The sequence below is a fragment of the Suncus etruscus genome, chromosome 7 (genome assembly GCF_024139225.1).
Source record: "Suncus etruscus isolate mSunEtr1 chromosome 7, mSunEtr1.pri.cur, whole genome shotgun sequence".
NCBI classification, from domain to species: domain Eukaryota; kingdom Metazoa; phylum Chordata; class Mammalia; order Eulipotyphla; family Soricidae; genus Suncus; species Suncus etruscus.
Window position 1 is genome coordinate 79,843,825 of NC_064854.1, and position 21,389 is coordinate 79,865,213.

At 36.0% G+C, this 21,389-nt stretch overlaps 1 protein-coding gene across 3 annotated transcripts in view; it reads left to right on the forward strand.

Moving 5' to 3' along the window:
* Nucleotides 1-21,389, forward strand: part of DST (dystonin) — a 541,070-nt gene that overhangs the window by 441,828 nt on the left and 77,853 nt on the right. For all 3 annotated transcript variants that reach the window (XM_049776729.1, XM_049776730.1, XM_049776727.1), the window contains 8 exons: nucleotides 2,666-2,825; nucleotides 3,030-3,356; nucleotides 3,841-3,925; nucleotides 5,005-5,246; nucleotides 6,381-6,587; nucleotides 13,052-13,171; nucleotides 13,544-13,651; nucleotides 16,011-16,229. In XM_049776729.1, coding sequence (XP_049632686.1) covers nucleotides 2,666-2,825; nucleotides 3,030-3,356; nucleotides 3,841-3,925; nucleotides 5,005-5,246; nucleotides 6,381-6,587; nucleotides 13,052-13,171; nucleotides 13,544-13,651; nucleotides 16,011-16,229 — 1,468 coding nt within the window. The remainder of the gene's footprint in view (nucleotides 1-2,665; nucleotides 2,826-3,029; nucleotides 3,357-3,840; nucleotides 3,926-5,004; nucleotides 5,247-6,380; nucleotides 6,588-13,051; nucleotides 13,172-13,543; nucleotides 13,652-16,010; nucleotides 16,230-21,389) is intronic.

The following is a 21,389-nucleotide window of genomic DNA, read 5'->3' on the forward strand; positions in this document are numbered from 1 at the left end:
ATTTACCTCAACCCCATTTTAAAGAAAAGCATTTCTTCCAACATGGATTTTATTTTACTATTTATCACATAGTTATTGCCTACCTGCCATTTATTTGGCATGAAGGTAGACTTATATGTAATGTAACTTATAGCTGGACATAGCACCACAGTCCTCAGATAGGACATATTCTAGTAGGGATTTATAGCCATTAAAAATTAATAACCAATATGCTTTCAAAAATCTATAGGATGTTATAAAGTACATATTAATTAGAACCTGGCCTAGAGGCAGGAAAATGATAGCTAATTTATGATTTAAAAGAAAAGCCACATGGTTTTGTGCTTTTTTTTTTTTTTTTGGCATAGGCACAGTAAGTATTGGCAAATTAGAAAGGGAATTCCCTTGGCCTAAGAGATACAGGGTTTCTTCGCCCTTAAAGCATATAGGTTCCATACATGCTCATTTTTATACCCCAAGGTCTTTTTATGGTGCCAGGAAACTTTCTGCTCAGTTGCGGATGATAAAATCAGGCCTCTGTAACTAGAGATCTTGGTATTTGCACAGGTGCAGGGACAAAGCCTAGGATAGAGCCTTTCTTTACGGTTCTAGAAGTTTTGTGCCATCACTGTTATAATCAGTCTTCTGTAATTATTGGTCTTGAGTTTTGCACAGATCCTAGGATGAAGCCTAGGATAGAGTCTTTCATTATGGTACCAGAAGTTCTGCTCATTCACAGTTGTCAAAGTCGGACCTCTGAATTAGAGACCTTGATTATTGTACAAATCCGTAGCCAAAGCCTAAGCTAGGGTCTTTCTTATTGGTCCCAGGATAATAAGTTGTGCCCAGTCGTGGTTGTCAAAATCAGCCTTCTGTAGTTAGCGATCTTGGTTTTTGAACAGATCAAAGGACAACGTGTCTTCTGATTTTATCTTACCATTAGGTGATGAGATAAGACAACCTGCTCTAGATCAAGTTGTTGCCATTTCCTTGTTGTCACGATGTCATATCAAAACTGGTTCAAGTTGGTGCCAGAGCAGTAGTAGGAATTTCTCACAGGGAGTTTGGTTCCTAGTGCTATTGCAGGGAACTGTATTGGTTCTACCAGCCCTCCTTCCTTTTTTTATTTTTTTTTTGTAGTTATTATTTGGTTGTTGTTTTTTTGTTGATGTTGTGTTTTTTGTAGTTGCTGGTTTTGATTTTTTGTTTGTTTTTGTGTTTTTGTGTTTTTCTTCTTTATTCCCTTTCTTCTTTTGAATTGATATTTTAACCTCTAGACAGACTCCTCCCAGTTTTTTTTTTCTTTTTACTTTTCTTTTGTTTCCAACAAAACTACATAACTTGAATCATCTTGTTCTGCCTCATAAATGGACATGGAAAAAAATGGATGGTACCAGGATCAAACAGTTATATGAACATTGAATAGCAATAAAAATGATCAGACTTAAACACCAAACACAAAGTCAATGACAACAGAATTGATACCCAATCTACAACAAGCTATACACAGAGGGGACCAGTTAGGCTAGCAAAGAAGGAGCAAAGGAGGGAGATATGGGATGCATGCTGGGAACAAGGGTAGAGGGAAGACAACACTGGTAGTGGGATTGCTCCTGATTCATTGTCACTATGCACCTTAAATATTACTGTAAAAGATTCGTAATTCACTTTGGTCACAAAAAAATTATTTTAAAAAAGCTGCAGTCATTTACACAATGAGACAAAATAGAAAGTGCTAGAATATTTATGAAGATTAGAAAGCATAGAGCATAGCTTCATTAGACTTTTCATTTCTTTTTTTAATCTGTAGGGTATTGTTCTTAGGAAAACTAGAAATTTTGTGACCCTTCTTTATGAACCCAGATTCCTGGTTGGTTTATAATCTAGGCCCCTGCTCAGAGATCACTGCTTTACTGGGCCTTTGCACTTCACATTTTTTATTATTGACACGGGCACCACTTTGACCATTGTTGAGAGTAGCTATATTGAAATGTAACTACATACACTGATTAAGTTGTAAATAAATAAACCACTGAATATTGTGACTATTTTTAATAATTCTTCTGTTCTTTGTAACTGGAATGGTGGAAAAAATTATATAATCTTGAATCATGTAGTAGAAATATAGTTTTAGGACCATAGACTAAGGTATTTCAAAATACCATACCTGGACATACCTATGGTCACCTGTGCCCTACTAGGAGTGACAGCTGAGTACAGAGCCAGGAGTAAACCCTGGATGTGGTCCAAGAAGCAAACAAATAAAAAAGACTCTTGATATTGAGGCACTCTTAAGTTGATCTGTTGTGCATTAATTTTATTTAATAGAAGAACTGTTTTATTGTTTTGTTTTATTTTTGGCTGCGCTCAGGAGTTACTCCTGGCTCTGTGCTCAGAAGTCACTCCTGACAGACTTGGGGAACTATATGGGATGCTGGGATTCTTACTGGGATCTGTCATGTGTTGGCCACATGCAAAGCAAACACCTTGTCACTATGCTATTGTTCAGGCCCCTAGGAGAAGTGTTTTTAACATGTACTTTAAAGATTAGATATTTTAACCTTAACCTTTGCTTTTTTAATATAAAATATATTTAACTAGAATGCAGGAGCATGAGTAAAGATTTTTGTTGGATATTTCTCACATTCTTCATCCCTAAATGACCTTTATCTTGGCTTCTATATAGGAATCGTCAGTTGGAAGGTATCTCTGTGGTAGCACAGCAGTTTCATGAAACCTTAGAACCACTGAACGACTGGCTCACAACCATAGAGAAGAGGCTCACAAACTGTGAGCCCATAGGAACCCAGGCCTCTAAACTTGAGGAACAAATTGCACAGCACAAAGTAAGAAATTAATTACACATTATTAAGATCCAATTCTTTAATTTACTTTGTGGTTTTATGACATTTATTTGAATTATATACCATTGTTGTATTGTGCATTACTGCCAACTTTGAACCCATTTCAAATGTCATCTTTTCATTGTATTTATGTTTTCATTTTTATTTCTCCATTCTTTTTTGTTTGTCTGTTCAAACTTTGTTTAGGCATTAGAAGATGATATCATCAGTCACAATAAACTTTTACACCAGGCTGTTAGCATCGGCCAATCCTTAAAGGTTTTGAGCTCCAGGGATGATAAAGATATGGTGCAGAATAAATTAGATTCCTCTCAAGTGTGGTACATTGAGGTTCAAGAGAGAAGTCACAGCAGGTCCAAGCTCCTCCAACAGGCCCTATGTAATGCTAAGATTTTTGGGGAAGATGAAGTTGAACTGATGAACTGGCTGAATGAAGTGCATGACAAACTGAGCAAGCTCTCAGTCCAGGATTACAGCAGTCAGGGGCTATGGAAGCAGCAGTCTGAACTTCGGGTATTTTGATTTATTTTATTTTATTTTATTTTATTACCATTTTTATTGTTTGCTCAGTCTTATTTTTGTATTATTTTATGTTCACTGTGCTTTATATGGATTGTTATACTCAGAAGTATTGCCTTGGTCTCATATTACTTTTAATGAAGTTACTTTGAAAATAGATAGAATTTATTCTGTAGTTTGTTTTTATTCTACTTCCCATCTTGAAATTTTATTGTCTATACAAAAACGCATAATAACCAGTACATGTCTGTATCTCCATGCAGCCCAGTTCACAGGGCCCTAAGTCTGTTCTGAAAGAGAGAGGCTATCAATTATGGTAGATGACATGGGACAAGGGTTTTAGTAAAAACATGAGAAATGCTTCCAAGTAAGCTGTCCACTCTCTGTATTTTTATGAATCCTGATTATTTTTTAAATATTAACTAATTCTAATGCTTATTTAATTTTTCCCACATGAAAAATGTTACCTGTGCTTTAGATTCTGCAAGAAGACATCCTATTAAGAAAACAAAATGTAGATCAGGCATTGCTAAATGGTTTAGAACTACTTAAACAAACAACAGGTGAGATATCTTTTGAATTCCATAATCATGCAATTGATATTTTGTATGGCTTTCAAAATATTATAGTGGGGAGGGGAAATTCTTTTTTGTTTTGAGGAAGCATAATAACAGATTTATGAATTTTTATTAACAAAATATTTGTATCTTTCTGTATGCACCTATGTATACCAAATACTATCCATAACACTTTGTTAATAAAAGTTGAGTTTGGGTCACAATCCTATGAAAAAGATTCTATTCTTTTTTTAACTTTTATTTTAAATTAATATATTTAAACACCTTGATTACAAATATGATTGTAGCTGGGTTTCAGTCATGTAAAACCTCCCCCTTCACCAGTGCAACATTCCCATCACCAATGTCCTAAATCTCCCTCCTCCCCCATACCACCTCAACCCCGCCTGTACTCCAGACAGGCTTTCTACTTCCCTCATTCATTCACATTGTTATAATAGTTCTCAATGTTGTTATTTCTCTAGCTGCACTCATCACTCTTCATGGTGAGCTTCATGTAGTGAGCTGGACCTTCCAGCCCTCCTGTCTTTTGTCTCTGAGAATTATTGCAAAACTGTATTTTTCTTAAAACCCATAGATGAGGGAGACTATTCTGTGTCTATCTCTCTCCCTCTGACTTATTTCACTCAGCATAACAGATTCCATGTACATCCATGTATAGGAAAATTTCATGACTTCATCTCTCCTGATGGCTGCATAATATTCCATTGTGTATATGTACCACAGTTTCTTTAGCCATTCATCTGTTGATGGTCTTATTGAATTTTTTTCCCAGAGTCTGGCTATTGTTAATAGCAATGAATATAGGTGTGAGGAAGGGATTTTTGTCTTGTATTTTTGTGTTCCTAAGGTATATCCCTAGGAGTGGTATAGCTGGATTGTATGAGAGTTCATCCTGGAAAATATTAAAACCTAGAAAGGGGCCCTTTTTCTTGGCTCATACTTCTTTTAAGAAATGTCTCTCTTTTTTATCTCCTCCAGAAAATATCTCATCAGCATACAATGTACAGTGCTATGTGACTATGTACCTAGTTTTTCCCCTTACTTTTTCTTTGAAATTTTAGGTGATGAAGTTTTAATAATTCAAGATAAATTGGAAGCCATTAAAGCAAGGTACAAAGACATTACTAAATTGAGCACGGACGTAGCTAAAATCCTGGACCAGGCTCTGCAGCTGGCAAGGCGGCTATCCTCCACACATGAGGAGCTCTGCACTTGGCTAGACAAAGTGGAGGTGGAATTACTTTCATATGAAACTCAACTTCTGAAAGGAGAAGCAGCAAACCAAGCACAAGCCAGGCAAAAAGTATGCTCTGATTTATCCATTCTGGGTTACTGTGTCATCTCTCTGGAAGTCTTATTCAAACTAAAATGAAATTTGCTTTGTTTCGTATCATCACTGACATACTAAAGGATGACTTTGTGAGTGGGAACCTGGCAGAAATTGGCTGCAGATCAATAGTTTAAACATGTAGGAACTCAGAGATGAAAACAGGGTTATTCTATTCTGCTTCCAGAGTCTGATGTTTAGTTCAATTTGTTACACAGATGTAGAATGATGAGGGAAAACAAAACAAAGGAAATGGTTATTGTTCTGTGGTTAGAGTAACTTTTTTAAAGATGGGTACAGGGTAAGGGTAGTTTTTCTGATTATATAGTACAGATATCTTACTGAGCCTTACTAATCATTGTTCAAGGTAATTTTTTTCAAACTCAAGCCTCTGTTTTATTTATTTTTTATTTTATTATCCTTTTTTTTTGTTTTTTGTTTTTTGTTTTTTTTTTTTGGTTTTTGGGTCACACCCGGCAGTGCTCAGAGGTTTCTCCTGGCTGTCTGCTCAGAAATAGCTCCTGGCAGGCACCGGGGACCATATGGGACACCGGGATCCGAACCAACCACCTTTGGTCCTGGATCGGCTGCTTGCAAGGCAAACGCTGCTGTGCTATCTCTCCGGGCCCTATTTATATCCTTAATGTGTGGTTATGTGTTGGGCTAAGGAGATAGCTAGGACTTCCTGAGCCTAGTGATTCAACTAGGATGATTGAAAGCCAATTTTTCCCCTTTTTGATGGTCATATCATTCTGACTTGAACTCTCCTCTTTAATTTTACTTTTCAAATACCTGATAATTGAAAGGAACAATGAAGATCACTTTGCCTTGCTTAGTTTTCTTTCCCAAGTTTTAAACATTTGCATTCAACAAATAAAAATCTTGCCATGTTGACAAAAGAATTGTTCTTTGAACACCTCGGTAAATATTTTCCTTTCTTCAAAATAGCCTCAAATAACAAAGGTTTGTGTAACTTAAACAGAGCTCAGGTGGTTAACTATATCATATTATTTACCTGCATAGGACTTTAACCCAACAGATAGCTAAAAGTCTCTTTAGACTCTTAAGTGTTATCCAAAGGTTGTTATGTTTTCTTGATTCTATATTTAGGAATTGAAAAAGGAAGCTAAGATCAACAAAGCAATAGTGGACTCCCTTAATGAAGTGAGCAGCGCCTTACTGGAACTGGTACCATGGAGGGCAAGGGAAGGACTTGAAAAGATGGTGGCTGAGGACAATGAGAGGTACCAAGTAGTCAGTGACGCCATCACTCAGAAGGTGGAGGAGATTGATGCGGCCATTCTGAGAGCACAGCAGGTACGGGCAAGTGATTTGTGTCTAGGCAATAAATTTTCTCCAGTGTTTACAGAGTCTTTACCTCAACAAAGATTTCTGTGACCGTCTTTCCATTCATTTGTTCTCCTTCACAAAGGAAAGCTGGAATATGAAAAGAATGTGATTGAGTCGATTCAGCACAAGAGTGCAGGGAAAGGCTAATCGGACACTCTTAAAGCCATCTGCCTCTTTGTGTCTGAGTTTTAGCTGCACCAGTTCAGCCACTATGAAGATCACGCCTGCTTTTTTTGAGTAAAACGCTTTTTTGTCTGCATATATGCTTTTTGGAGCATTAGTGTTGTGATTAATCTCTGTCAAGAAGCATTTTGAGTTACCCTGTAAATGTTCACTTATATACAACGGTGTCAAAGAGTGAATGAACAAGGAAATGATTGTGTGGATAATTTAGTGTTTGTTGAAGGTGACTCAAGGGGGAACATGATAGTTGCTGACCTCTCTATGACTCATACAGTTTCTAGTTCTACAGAGTTTTAAGTCATCCACCCTTTAAGCATGGCTCCTGCAGAAAACTGAGCAACAGTTGGGATCCAGAATAGTTTATAAATAATGCGTGTTCTGATGCATTTTCTATTGAAATCTCTAGATATTTATATTGTTGCTTCATTAGACTCTTTAGAGCAAATTTTATGTAGTAGTGAGAGGGTGGTTTCACAATGTACTTTAAAGAAAAGCTTGGGAAGCAAGTTTACTAATATAACTCTTATAGGTTGTAGAAATGAGTCCCACCAAAATGAGTGGATTCCCTGTGGGTAGGACCTGTGAGTGAGGCTGCAGGTCTCCTGACTCTTGGCTTTCTTGCCATTTATGTTGTATATTACTTAGGCAAAGTCTTTTATACATGCTATACATAGATAATATGGATGTCAGTGGCCCAGGAGGTAGCTGATGCCTGAAGACCTCTTGGTCTGCACAGTGCAGAAACTGGTGCTCATTGCCTGATTTTTTAGGGAGCCAGGGACTTAGGGTGGAGTGAGCAATTGTTCTTAGAAGGAAATGGAAAATCAGTCCTAAACTCTTATCAGGTTTTCTAGGAATGCAGATTTTCCTTATATTAAGGAATATAGGTTGAGATGAAATAGTGAAGATAAAGTAGATTTCATAAAAGAAATTTACTTGGAGCAATGTCAAGGAAGGAGTTTTACACTAAAGATATATCTCAGGATTCTCCAGAGTCTGCATCTGTTGCTAGGGTGGTTGCCAAAGGGGGAAAGCTTGGAACTGCCAGTTAACATGGCATCTGTTCCAGGGCTGGGGCTTCTCCTCCCAGGTGGTCCAGCCACTGAGCCTGGAATTCTGCATTTTAGTTAAGGTTTTCCAGTATCCTCATCTGGGTTCTGTGTCTCAGAAGCCTTCATGTTTTTAGGCTGTTCCAAACTGCTTTTCTCCCAATTTACCTTACCATCCTTCTCTCTTCCTCCATCTCAACAAAATCAGCTCACAATTTGAAGCTCACCACAAAGAGTGGCGAATGCTGTTAGGGAAGTAATTACACTAACAACTAGCATGATAATGTTAAAGAAGGAGAGAAGTAGAATGCCTGTCTGGAATACAGACAGGTGGGAGAGGAAGGGGGTACTGGTGGTGGGAGTATGACTGAAATCCAACAAACATGCTTGTAATCATGGTGTTTAAATAAAGATTTATAAAAAAAAAATCAACCAAACCAAACACAAATCTAGGTGATTATGTGGGACCATCCCATATAAGGATGATGCAGGGGAGAGCACCAAAGTAGTCTGGGCGAGAGAGCATAGCTAAAGCACTTGGTTTCCATGTAGCTCTCCCAGGTTTTGTTTCTACCATATTTGGCTCTCCCACCCCTGGTAGGAGTGATATCTGAGCATGGAGCCAGTAGTAAGCCAGGAGATTCACTGGATGTGGCCCAAAACAAAGTAACAAATAACCCCCAAAATACCAAACTTTTATCCTAAATGTTAACTAAATGTTTTGCAGTCCCTGTTTCATTCCATATAAAGAGATTATCTCTTTCTCATACTTTGTCATTGACCTTCACCTTTTCAGACATACCATCATAGCATAGTGTATTTGATTAGCTCTCACCCCATCCTAGATTTCTGTCCCCAGAGCATCTATACTTAGGTAACAAAAGTTAGGGTGTGAACCTTGAATATGATAGTGTTATTCTTTTAGTTACAGTTATCATTCTTCCCATAATAACCTAATTATGTTAATCTGATTCAAATGAGCTCATTTGCTTGGGAAGCATATTTATCTTATTTAAGTTATGTCATCTTTTGGGGACTGAAAAAATTCCTGAAATTTTGTGAACTGTCATGTCTGATTGCTGTTAGAAAATGTACAGGTAGAATGTCTGGCCTCCAAACACTTATATAACATGTTAGAAAAATGTGCAAAAGGATGAAAAGTTTTTTTAATTATTTATGATTTGAAATTTTTTATGTAGATCTTATATCATAATGCCTGGCTCAAGAAGATGTGCCTTTGAATTTTGATGATGCTTATTTTTTTACTTGGAAAATAATATAACAGCCTCAATTATGGATGAATGAGTGAGGACAATATTTATTATACTACCAGTAACAAGTGTCCACATGTAACTACAGATTTGCAGGCTATATTTGAAGAGGATAGTCTTTTTGAAAAGAATTAGAGCCATTCACTATACTCAGAAAATATGTGAATTGAACAAGTCAGTTTTAGTAAATAATGATGGTGTGTTTTATTAAAACACACACCAGCTGCCTCCTCTCACAATACATACCATTATCAGGTTTGAAACTATACATGGGTTTGCATGTTTAACCTCACTATGTAAGATATCTTTATAATGTTTGTCTACTTACAAATTATACCAAATGAGCCATATGAAAATGGGGAAAGATATTTTGACTTACAAAGCACAGACCTTCAGGCCTGAGTTCGGGTTACTGTACTTGTTTAAGCTTCAGGACAGTTTTTCTTTGGCTTTTATAAATGTGAAATTTACAGTTTGTAAAAGCATTTAAATTATCTTGCTAGGACTGAAAATCCAAATTCTCTACAGCATTTCTATTTGGTAAACGTATTCATGCTGGCTATAATAACCTAATCAAACAACGTGAAGGTGATTTGGGGGCAATTAAACTACCCAGTAAATCATTCTAAATCAATTTACACTTGTTTATTTACTTTAAAAAAACTAGGAGGAAACCTCCCAGGAAAAGTGAGATTTGTTTAGACCAGCCAGAATGATATAGAAGTTGAGTGCCAAGAGTTGGGTTATAAACTAAAGGAAGCAGCAAAATGGAAGGAAATGTTCATCAAAAGAAATGGATAAGATCCAAAGCAAGGGAAAGGAAATAAAAGGTTAAGGTTTACTTTATCTCTCTATTCTAAACTTTTATTTCCACACAAGAGCAACATTCCAAGTAAGTGTGGCAGCAGTATGTCTACTACGTACCAACTGTTGTGACATAAGAGCATTTGCATTGAAATCACAAGAATGTTTTGAGTTCATAAAGACCATATGCATGCAAGCACGAATGACATATAATATAGTAATATCTGAGGCCAGACCAAGGTTTGACTCAGATTTGACATTTGCTAATTGGATAGTAATTGACTTCTTTCTACCTTAAATTTTTTGTTTTGTTTTGTTTTGTTTATGGGCTATACCCAGCAGCACTCACATTACTCCTAGCTCTGCCTCTGCGCTCAGAAATCACTCTGGCAGGTTTGGGACCCTATGGAATGCCAGGAATCAAGCCTAGCTTGGCCACATGCAAGGCAAACGCCTTACCTGCTGTGCTATCGCTCCGGGCCCTCTATCTTAATTTTTTTTCCGCCCGCCCCTCTATCTTAATTTTAATATGGGGTTCATTCGGAACTGTCACAGTATGTAGATATCAGACTAAAGGAGATATTGAATATTTGGTACTCAAAATAATATATTTGGTTCTTTATTTCAGGAACATTTGAAATAGCCCATAAAAACTCTTTCACTAAATTATAGAAAAGTTCTACGATAATGGTTTAGCCGAAACAAAAAAGTTTTATTAGTTATAGTAGTTAAGGGTGATGTTTAGACTCCACCAATGAAAGCTATTAAAGTATTTCTGAGAAAGCAGTTGTGAGATACAGATGTTTGATACTTGTATAAGTAGTAAAAGAAATCTTGTACTTTACTTCTTCAAGAGTAAGATACAAAGTTTTTATAGTTCCTTAGAAAATGCACATTAACTAGTTGTTTGAATAAATTTATTGATCTAAAATTTCTTGCTTTGCTTTTTGTAGACTGGTTGTTCCATTTGTTGCTAACAAATAATTCTCTCTCTCTTTTTTTTTTTTTTTTGGTTTTTGGACCACACCCAGTGACGCTCAGGGGTTACTCCTGGCAATGCGCTCAGAAGTTGCTCCTGGTTTGGGGGACCATATGGGACACCGAGGGATCGAACCTTGGTCCGTCCTAGGCTAGCGCTGGCAAGGCAGACACCTTACCTCTAGCGCCACACCAGCCCCAAGGCTTACTCCTGGCTCTGTGCTCAGAAATTACTCCTGGCAGGCTCAGAATTTAATCATATGGGATGCAAGGGATGGAACCCAGTCAGCCATGTGCAAGACAAACATCCTGCCCACTGGGCTTTCACACCAGCCCCTGACAAATAAATGTTTCAAAAGAGAAAGAAACTTCTGCATAAAGTCTTGCTTTCTTTTAGCAGTGGAGATATTTGCCTTGGGTCAAGAAAGAGCATTTGAGTTTCTGTCTTCCATTTTGGTAACTTCCATGGCACTTTAATGCAGCTTTGTTGACTTTTATTTATTTTTTTATTATTAACATAATTTTAATTTTGATTATAGTGGCTTAAATATTGTTGACAATAATATTTTAGGTACATATTTACATAAAATCGGGGGGGGGATTCCCATCACCGGTTTGTGACTTTTATTTTTAACTGAAGGCACATGTAGTAGTTAACCAATATTCACAGAAACAGCCTCACTTTCTTTACTAGGACTGTCATATAAACACAAAAATTAGCCTCAACTCAAACAGTATGGGTGATATATCAGTGTATGTGTCTTAGGGGGCCAATACAAATAGATAGGATTTTTGCCTTCTTTACACTATTTTAGACTATTTTTCTTAGTTTTGTACTCTGAATCCTCATTAATTTCCACCTTGCAGGATTGGGCTTGAACACTCACAGTGCCCAGGCCCATTAAAATATCTTCCAACTGAGGCTATTTTAGATTACTTTTTATCATTAGTACTTGTGGTAACCCTTGACTTCTCTAGTTCCTTATAACAACTGCTGCAAACATCCTTTAATACAAGTCATGCAAAATTTTCATGCTTTTTGATTTGGCTGTCAACTTCTAGGAATCTCCCCTAAGGAAGTACTTAGAAATAGAGATTTTTATGCAGGGATAGTTATTACAGGGCTGTTTATATAATAGCAAAGAAGTACACAGCCTAAATGGAAGTATCCAGGTATGGAGAACTTGATACTTTAATTTTAGAAATTTTATGTAAAATAATGTTATATAGGAAATGTTCATACTAACTGATTATAAAATTAATTTTACAGAGTTAGTTCAGACCATTGTAAACCTCTTCCAAATTTCTGGAAGAATATTCTCTAAAATACCAATGGTATTTACTACAGGTTTTCACTTTATTTTTGTATGTTTCTGTACTTTATGGGTTTTTTACTGTTTTAATTTTAATGAATTTTATTAATACATTGTTAATGATATAATAAACAGCCATTAAATTATTGAATAAATAAAAAGTAATTTTAATGAATTACTGTATAATATACTCACTGTATATATTGCTGTGTTTATTTAAAATATATTAAGATATTTCAAGTTTAAATATAATTTTAAAATATTTAAGAATGTATTTCAAAAATTGTCATTATTAAAGATGTTAAAAATGATGCACACATTTTAGGGGGTTGTATATTCTGTATACATAGCAAAATATTTTTTACATACTATAATATTATTAGAGTATGGTAAAAGATAAAATATTTTATATTTTAGTTAAGAATCTTACATTTTAATAGCAAGAATACTATCCTGCTTATCTATAAGTTAGAGTCATAGATGAAGTGACTGGAAGATGATCTTCAACTGACTGTTTTAGCTTTTTAATTTGAGTATTACTTCTATGGACAGTTTCTTTCAGCTACCAGAAAAGAAGGTATCATGATGTATTAGACATCCTAGAATCATTAATGTGCTATTAGGAAGTCAACATGTTTTGAGAGCTTGTATTCTATTATGCTATGGATAGTTCTCCTTTTTTACAACTTAAGTCATTATGAATTTTTTCAGGATGAAGAGATCAACTTAGCTTTTTCAGGCTGAGTAATAAGGATATTTAAAAGAATATAGATAGTTATTTTCTGACACCAATCACAGGAAATTGCTGACCTAATTTTTTTTTGTTTGTTTAGTTTGACCAAGCAGCTGATGCAGAATTATCCTGGATTACCGAAACAGAAAAGAAATTGATGTCACTTGGTGACATCAGGCTTGAGCAAGACCAGACTTCTGCCCAACTTCAGGTTCAGAAGGTGAAGAATTATATTTTTCATTTGCATCTAAATGCTTGTTAGAGTTTAAGTCTAGAAGATGTGCTTGTATGGCTTACTTTTGGGGGGGGGGTGGGGGGCACATAGTGATGCTCAGGGATTACTTCTAGCTATGCACTCAGAAATCGCTCCTAGCTAGGGGGTCCATTTGGGACTCCGGAAATAGAAGCAGGTCTGTCCTGGATCTGCTGTGTGCAAGGCAAACGCCCTACTTCTGTGCTATCACTATGGTCCCTGGCTTACTTTTTTTTTTTTAAACTCTTGCCAGTGTAACTTGATAATTTTTAGCTACTTTGCTTTCTTGCTTTTATTTGAATCACACATGCTCTCTTTTTCTGTTTTGGTAAATCGCAGACATTCACCATGGATATTTTGAGACACAAAGATATTATTGATGAACTTGTCAAGTTTGGACATAAAATCATGACCACTTACAGTGAAGAGGAAAAGCAACCCATGAAGGTATAACCTTGTTTCTGTGACTGGTAGTGAGATGTGAATTGTCCCATGCATTGCAACAGCTTTTCACTTTTTCTTTATCCACAGCTGCCTTTCAAGCAACTAAGTTTTCATTTTATATAAGGCATTTTTAAACTTGTAGAAAGAAGTGAAGTGGACATTTCTTAAGGGAATCTCTTTAAGGATAAACTTTTTTATTTTGTTTTGAGACCACACCAACCAGCATTCAGAGACTGCTCCTGGTGCAATGCTTAGGAATCAGTCATGGGGATGCTCTGTGACTATATTTGATGCACAGAAACGAATACTACATTCCTCATGCAAAACATGTCCTCTAGCCCATGATTTCTGGACCATGAATGTGCTTTTTTAATAGACATAAAAGCAATGAAGTTTTGGTTCTTGAGTAACTGTCACTCATTAAGCATTCCATGAATGTTACACTATTATTGCCATTACTATCAGTATAAATTGTTAGTATTAGTGTTAACATATGTCAACTCTTACTTACATGTTGTAAGAACACTTGGACCTCTAGAACTGCAACAAGAACCAAATATATAATCCTCTGCAATGCTAAGATTCATTCTCTGCAAACTTATATTAAGCTTTGTTGGGGACAAAGGAGCTGAATAACAGGAAACATTCTGTTTCTGAGGTTTCAATGATCCTGGAAACTAGCCAAATGAAAAAATGAAAAAAAAAAGCTTAGTTCAGTTTATATTAAGACATTTTGATAGCCAAAATAAATTTGTATATAGTAATCCTCTTGAAGGAAAATATCCCAGAGAAAAATATATAGATATGTCTTTGCCTAAGATTACATTCTAACTATGCTTTGCATTTAAGATATATACCATAGGCCAAAAATTAACATTTACACTAGATATTGATACTTTCTCTTTTATTTATATTCTCTAGTAAACTACTGGTCTATAATTTATACCCCCTATTATCTTTGCAAAGATTCTTACATGAAAAATACAATGACTATAAACTAATTTATATCATTTTGTGACTGGGATTTCTGTTGTGCTTTATCTCCTACAAGCACACTGTTATGGATTTATACAACTTTCTAAATCATTATTTCTTAGCATTTTTTTCAATCACAGTCCCTTTCTCACCTTATTTCTTTCCTGTAGTCTTTCTATTCTACCTGCGACTCCTAATTTATATGATTTTTTAAAATAATTTTTGTCCTCTTATAATGCCCGAGGGCCCACAGAGGGATAATATTGGTCCCCTACTGAGCTCTTATTCACTGTGATACTCTATAAAACAGTGTATGGCCTCATTTCTACTTTGATTTTAAGATACGTAAGTTAAATTTGTTGACTGGCAAATTCCTTTTACAATGTAATTTACATGAGGCAGTCCTCACTTTTTCCCAGAATGTAACTGTTGATAAGCTCATATGAGACTTGTTTTCTAACTAGAGGGCATTATAAGAATGGCTAGAGAATTTCATTTCTTATATATCTAGAGCCCTGTTTCTTATAAAACAAAACCTGAGATCAGCTATTTATTTGATTTTGTCACCTAATATATTTTTTTGAGTTTTCTTTTCTTTTTTCTTTGTTTTTGTTTTGTGGCCACATGTGGTGATATTCGGGTTACTCCTGGGTCTGCAAACCCAGGAATCACTCCTGGCAGTGCTTGATGGACCATATAGGATGCTGGATATTAAACCCAGATCAACTATGTACCATTGCTCTAGCTTCAAAGTTTTAGTTTTCTATCATTCAATTCCACATTATTTGATAATTGCATAAAAATTACATTTATGAACATATAGTTTTTATACCAGATCTCTAGTTGTTATGAGACATTTCCACAGTTTTTAATGTTTTTTTTACATCTTAAAATACAATAAACCTATATTTCGGAAAGAAGACTTAGCCAGAACTAGAATATTATTTGCTTTAGAAAGGAAGGAAATCCTGATATATTCAATTACACCCATAATTCTTTAGGGCCTTTCTTTATTTTTATTTATTGGGTGGATTTGGACCACACCCAAAGATGCTCCAGGATTACTCCTGGCTCTGCAGGTGGGAAGTGTTCCTGGTGTTGCTCAGGGTTAGGGCATTGAACTCAGGTTGACCATGTGCAAGCAAGTGCCCTATCTGCTATAATCTCTCTCCAAAACCCCAGTAAGGTCTTTTTTAAATATAAACTCTAAAACATAGAAATAATTGAAATCTGAAATAATAAATTCACTGATGTATTTTTATTTGGTTGCTTTTCAATACTAGATATATGATGCTAGAAAAAAACATTTTCTGTTACATTGTGCTACTTGTCTTGCCTGACCAATGCACATATATGGCTAAATGCATTTCATTGTCTTAATTTTCAGAATAAACTGGATAAGGTTTTGAAGAACTATGATGCTATCTGCCAGATAAACTCAGAAAGGTATCTACAACTAGAACGGGCACAATCCCTAGTGAACCAATTCTGGGAAACCTATGAAGAACTTTGGCCATGGCTGACAGAAATACAAACAATCATCTCACAGCTTCCTGCTCCAGCTCTTGAATATGAAACTCTGAGACAACAGCAGGAAGAACATCGGGTAAGTGTAGTGTGTAAAGAAGACAGGTGTTCTCATTTAAAAAAAAAAATCATTATTTTTACTGTGTGTCTAAAATGCAAGTAGATACCTCAGATAATTGAGTTTTTGCAGTTCTTTTACCAGGCTTGTAAGGAGATGATTTGTGATATGGAATACAATATATGTTACTAGTTATATTGTGACTTTCTTTTATATATATATTTTATTTTGACCATATTAGCTTACATATCTTTCACAGTAGTATTTTAGGTACATATTAACATTGAATCAGGGGAATTCTCATCACCAAATTTGTCCTCCCTCCACCCCCGTTCCCATCCTGCCTCCCCAATCCCCCACCATCACCCCTTGGGCTGCTAGAATAAGAGGTCCCCTTTATGTCTAGCTTACTACTTAGTGATCATATATCTGGTTGGTCCTAGTACCCTCCCTTATTTCCCCCCCTCTGTTTGAGAGGCAGAACTAGATAGTTCAAGTTATGTGGTTTTGTTTGAAGAAAGAAAAAGCGATAAAGTGGGGTAAAGTCAAATAAGCCGAAAATGGGTGTAGTCCTTCTAGAGGCTCTCAACCTCAGTTTGAGAGAGGACAGGAAAAACGAATTTGAAATACTACAATACAAAATATCGAATAAAATATCCAGTGAGCACTACAGCACTAAAGGCAAGCACTACTTAATAGTCTCGGTCCTAAAATAAAACCATGCCAGAGCGCAAAAAGAAAGAGAAAGATAAAATAACATAAAATAAGATTGGGGACATCAACTTCAATATCAACACCAAAACAAAGAAGTCAAGAAAGATAAAAATAAAAATAAAAAAAAATAAATAGATAAATAGATTAAAAAAATTATTTTGTGCTCCGCCTGGGTTTTTTTTTTTTTTTTCCCTGCATAGGCATAGTAAAAAATGGGGGCATTAGAGAGGGAATTCCTATATTGTGACTTTCACAGAACCATTTGGGGACAAGAAACAAAATTCCCATTTTAAAAGTGTACATTTAGCTTGGCTTGGTTTTATATTTTAGAAAACAGAGCCATATAAGGAAAGCCATATAAGGAAAGTCATATAAGGAAAAGTAAAAGAAACATACTGACTTTTTATACAAGCAAGTCTACTAAGTGTAGAAAAAAATATACAATATTATTGAATCTAACCCTCCAGCTCTGACTGGTGAGAGCAGGTCTGGAGTCAGAAGTCGGTCTGTAAAATAATTCAAACATACACACTTAGATAAAGAGAAAAAAAGACTGGAAAATTCCCTACCCCACTCCTATTCACTGGCCATTACTCCAAGCAGCCATTACTCCGGAGATCCAGAAAATGAAAAGGCTTTTTTCTTTCTGCCCACGCTTATTATATGAGGAAAAACGTCACACCTGGAAGCTGGGACTATCTGGTTTCACTACCAATCAAAGGGGCTACATTAAAAGAATTCCATCCAGTGAGTAACAATGTGGATATTGATTGACAAATCCCATAATCCCACACAATATGACTTTAGAAAAATAGTATTTTGTTCAAGTTAAATATAAAAAGAAAAAAGATACTAAAATAATTATTTTCCCTCTTTTTTTCGTTTTTGTTTTGGGGCCACAACCAGTTGTGCTCAGGGCTACTTTAGGCTTTGCACTTGGGGATAACTTCTGGCAGGTTGGAGGGATTAAATCTGGGTCTGCTGCATCAAGGAATGAACTTACCCTTTGTAATTTTTTTCGGCAAAAAACATTTCCTATTGCTTTCATCTATGTGCACGAAATTCTTTCTGGGTTCTTGGCTCCTCAAAATTTATCTGAATTAACTATCTTCTCCAATACAAATATATTATGTTTTAAACCAGGGGTCTCAAACTTGCGGCCCGCAGGCCACAAACAGCCCTTCATACAACATTTTGTGGCCCTGCCCTACAGGAATTCTTTTTTGTTTTGTTTTGTTTTGTTTTAGTTGTTTGGGTCACACCCCCCAATGTTCAAGGCTTACTACTGACTTTGCACTCAAGATCACCCCGACTTTGCCTCCTGCGGCCAGCAGGTAAATTGAGTTTGAGACCCCTGTTTTAAACAAATATAACATCATTAAACAAGTGTTCATTTCTACAGACATTAATGTTGACATAAACTAAAATTTTGCAAGTCTTAATGTGAGAATGGTAGAAGTGTGAGCAAAAAAAGGAATCTGATGTTCTTACTATGTGTGAACTAGTGACTTAGTTTCATTCCAAAACAAACAGTACATGATATACTTTGAAGGTTGATCAGAGTGTGTGTATGGGGGTGGTGGTGGAGATAGTTAAGAAAGAGGAGAGAAAAGTTTAATTCAGAGTTTAATTTGGGATATATTACATAATTATCTGAAGCAGTGACATAGTTATTAATCCTGTCTAATTTCCAACACAAGCTTTTGTTTACAAGAGTTTTAGAGAACGTGGAATTTATCAAAATCATACAACTGCTGTGGGCAGCTTCTGTCCCACAGCTCCAGGGACTTCAATGAGTCCACTTCAGGGAGTAGATGGACATGAACCGGCTAATGGTATATAAAATATGAAAAATAAAACCACGCATAAAGTATGGGGACTCATATCTGGCAAGTGTGCGACAAGTTTAATTTTTAAGCAGGGAATTTTTATAAGGGGTAAAGCCAGTCATCGGTATTGAGAAGAATGTTTACAGTTACAAAGCAGAGTTTACCAGTAAACAATATATATTAAGCTATGGGTGTGAGCCATAAGAATTCTGAGTTACAAAGGAGAAGGTCACAACTCAAGGCAACTCTTAGCAAACTAACTTCAAATGCAAACTAAGGGATTATTAAGAAGTAGAAAAATCTAAGAAAATGATCTTCACTGGGATGGGCTCTATTATTTGAGGTCAAGTGAAAGAAAGAGCTAAATCCACTAAGGTGTAGTACCCATTTTATGGGAAGAGTCAATAGCGCACGGTCTGTATTCTGGCTGCGCCCTTGATTACCAGAAACTGAGGCTGCAAGGACATATATGAAAAAATATTATTGTCTTTGATTTTGGTGTAAATATTATCCAGAAAAGGGGTTATCTTAGTAATCTTTGGTGCTGGGATTTCTGAAAAGAATTTGAGGCCATATTTTTGCCTGAGATTTTACAAAGGAGAGATAGCCAAACATGACAGAAAATGTAATGTCGATACCATATCATGAATTTCAAAAATATCTCTTCAGGAATTCCTTGACTATTTACGCAGGGGAAGAAGCTTCCACAGCAGGCCTTTTGAGGAACACCCTGGAGGTTATTTCAGTCCTCCACTCCAGGGAAATCTGGGGATACATCTGGTAGGCCTCCTGAGTTCCCCTTAAATGGAGATGTGTATGCATGGCATGGCATACAACTGAAGAAAGACTTGAAGATTAATATTAGTATAAAGTTTGTCACAGAAATTCCCATACTTGCCTACTGATTAATACTTAATGCAAAATATGTCATGGCCATTTTAATTATGTTAATTCTGCTAATTCATGAGCAAAGTATGTGTCTCCATTTCCACATGTCCTCTTTTATTTCTTGAAGCAGGGTTTTGTAGTTTTCTTTGTATAAATCCTTCACATCTTAGTTAAGTTGACTCCAAGATATTTGAGTTTGTGGGGCAGTAATGGGAATGGGATTTTTTTAAATGTCCATTTCTTCTCTATCATTATTGGTGTATAAGAAGGCCAGTGATTTTTGTTTTTTAATTTTGTAGCCTGCCACTTTGCTATATGAATATATTGTTTCTAGAAGCTTTTTGGTAGAGTCTTTAGGGTTTTCTAAATATAGTACCAATGGAGATACCTGCTCATGGATTGGCAGAATTAAAATAGAAAATTTAATTAAACATCATTAAAATGGCAATACTCTCCAAGGCATTGTACAGATTTAATGCAATCCCTCTAAAGATACCCATAACATTCTTCAAACAAGTGGATAAAACACTCCTAAATTCATCAGGAACAATAAATACGCATGAATAGCTAGAGCAATCTTTGGGAAAAGGAATATGGGAGGCATCACTTTCCCCAACTTTAAACAGTATTACAGAGCTATAGTCTTTTTATTTGTTTGTTTGTTTTTTTTGTTTTTTTGGGCCACACCCAGTGACACTCAGGAGTTACTCCTGGCTATGTGCTCAGAAATCGCTCCTGGCTTGGGGGATCATATGGGACGTCCATATGGGGGATCAGCTAGCGCTTGCAAGGCAGACACCTTACCACTTCATACCACCATTCCAGCACCAGAGCTATAGTTATTAAAACAGCATGGTATTGGAATAAAGACATACCCTCAGATCAGTGGAATGGGCTAGAGTATTCAGAGAATGCTCCCCAGCTATACAATCAATTATCTTTGATAAAAAGATAATAAATGCAAAATAGAGCAAAGAAAGCCTCTTCAACAAGTAGTGTTGGCAAACTGGTTAGCCACTTGCAAAAAAATGAACTCTGATCTCTATCTAACACACTACACAAAGGTCAAATACAACTGGATATCAGACCGGAAACCATAAGGTATATAGAACAACATGTAGGTAAAATACTCCATCATATTAAGACTAAAGGCATCTTTAAGGATGAAACAGCACTCTCCAAACAAGTAGAAAGAGTGATAAACAGATGGGAATATATGGGAATATATTAAGCTGAGATGCTTCTGCACCTCAAAGGAAATAGTACCTAGAATACAAAAGCCATCCACAGAATGGGAGAAGCTATTCACCCAATACCCATCATATAAGGGGCTAAGATCTAAGATATATAAAGTAATGACAAAACTTAACAAGAAAAATATCTAACCCCATCAAAAATGGGGAGAAGTAATGAACAGACACTTTGACAAAGAAGAAATACAAATGACCAAAAGGCACATGAAAAAAGTGGTCCACATCACTAATCATTAGGGAGATGCAAATCAGTGCTGGTGGGGATTTGGGGAGAAAGGAACTCTCATTCACTGCTGGTGGAAATGTCATCTAGTTCAGCCCTTATGGAAAACTGGAAATTGAGCTCCCATTTGATCCAGCTTTATCATTCCTAAGAATATACCCTAGGAACTCAAAAATACAACTCAAAAATTCCTTCCTCAAACCTCTATTCATTGCAGCACTATTTACAATAGCCAGACTTTGGTAACAACCAAGATGCCCTTCAATAGATGAAT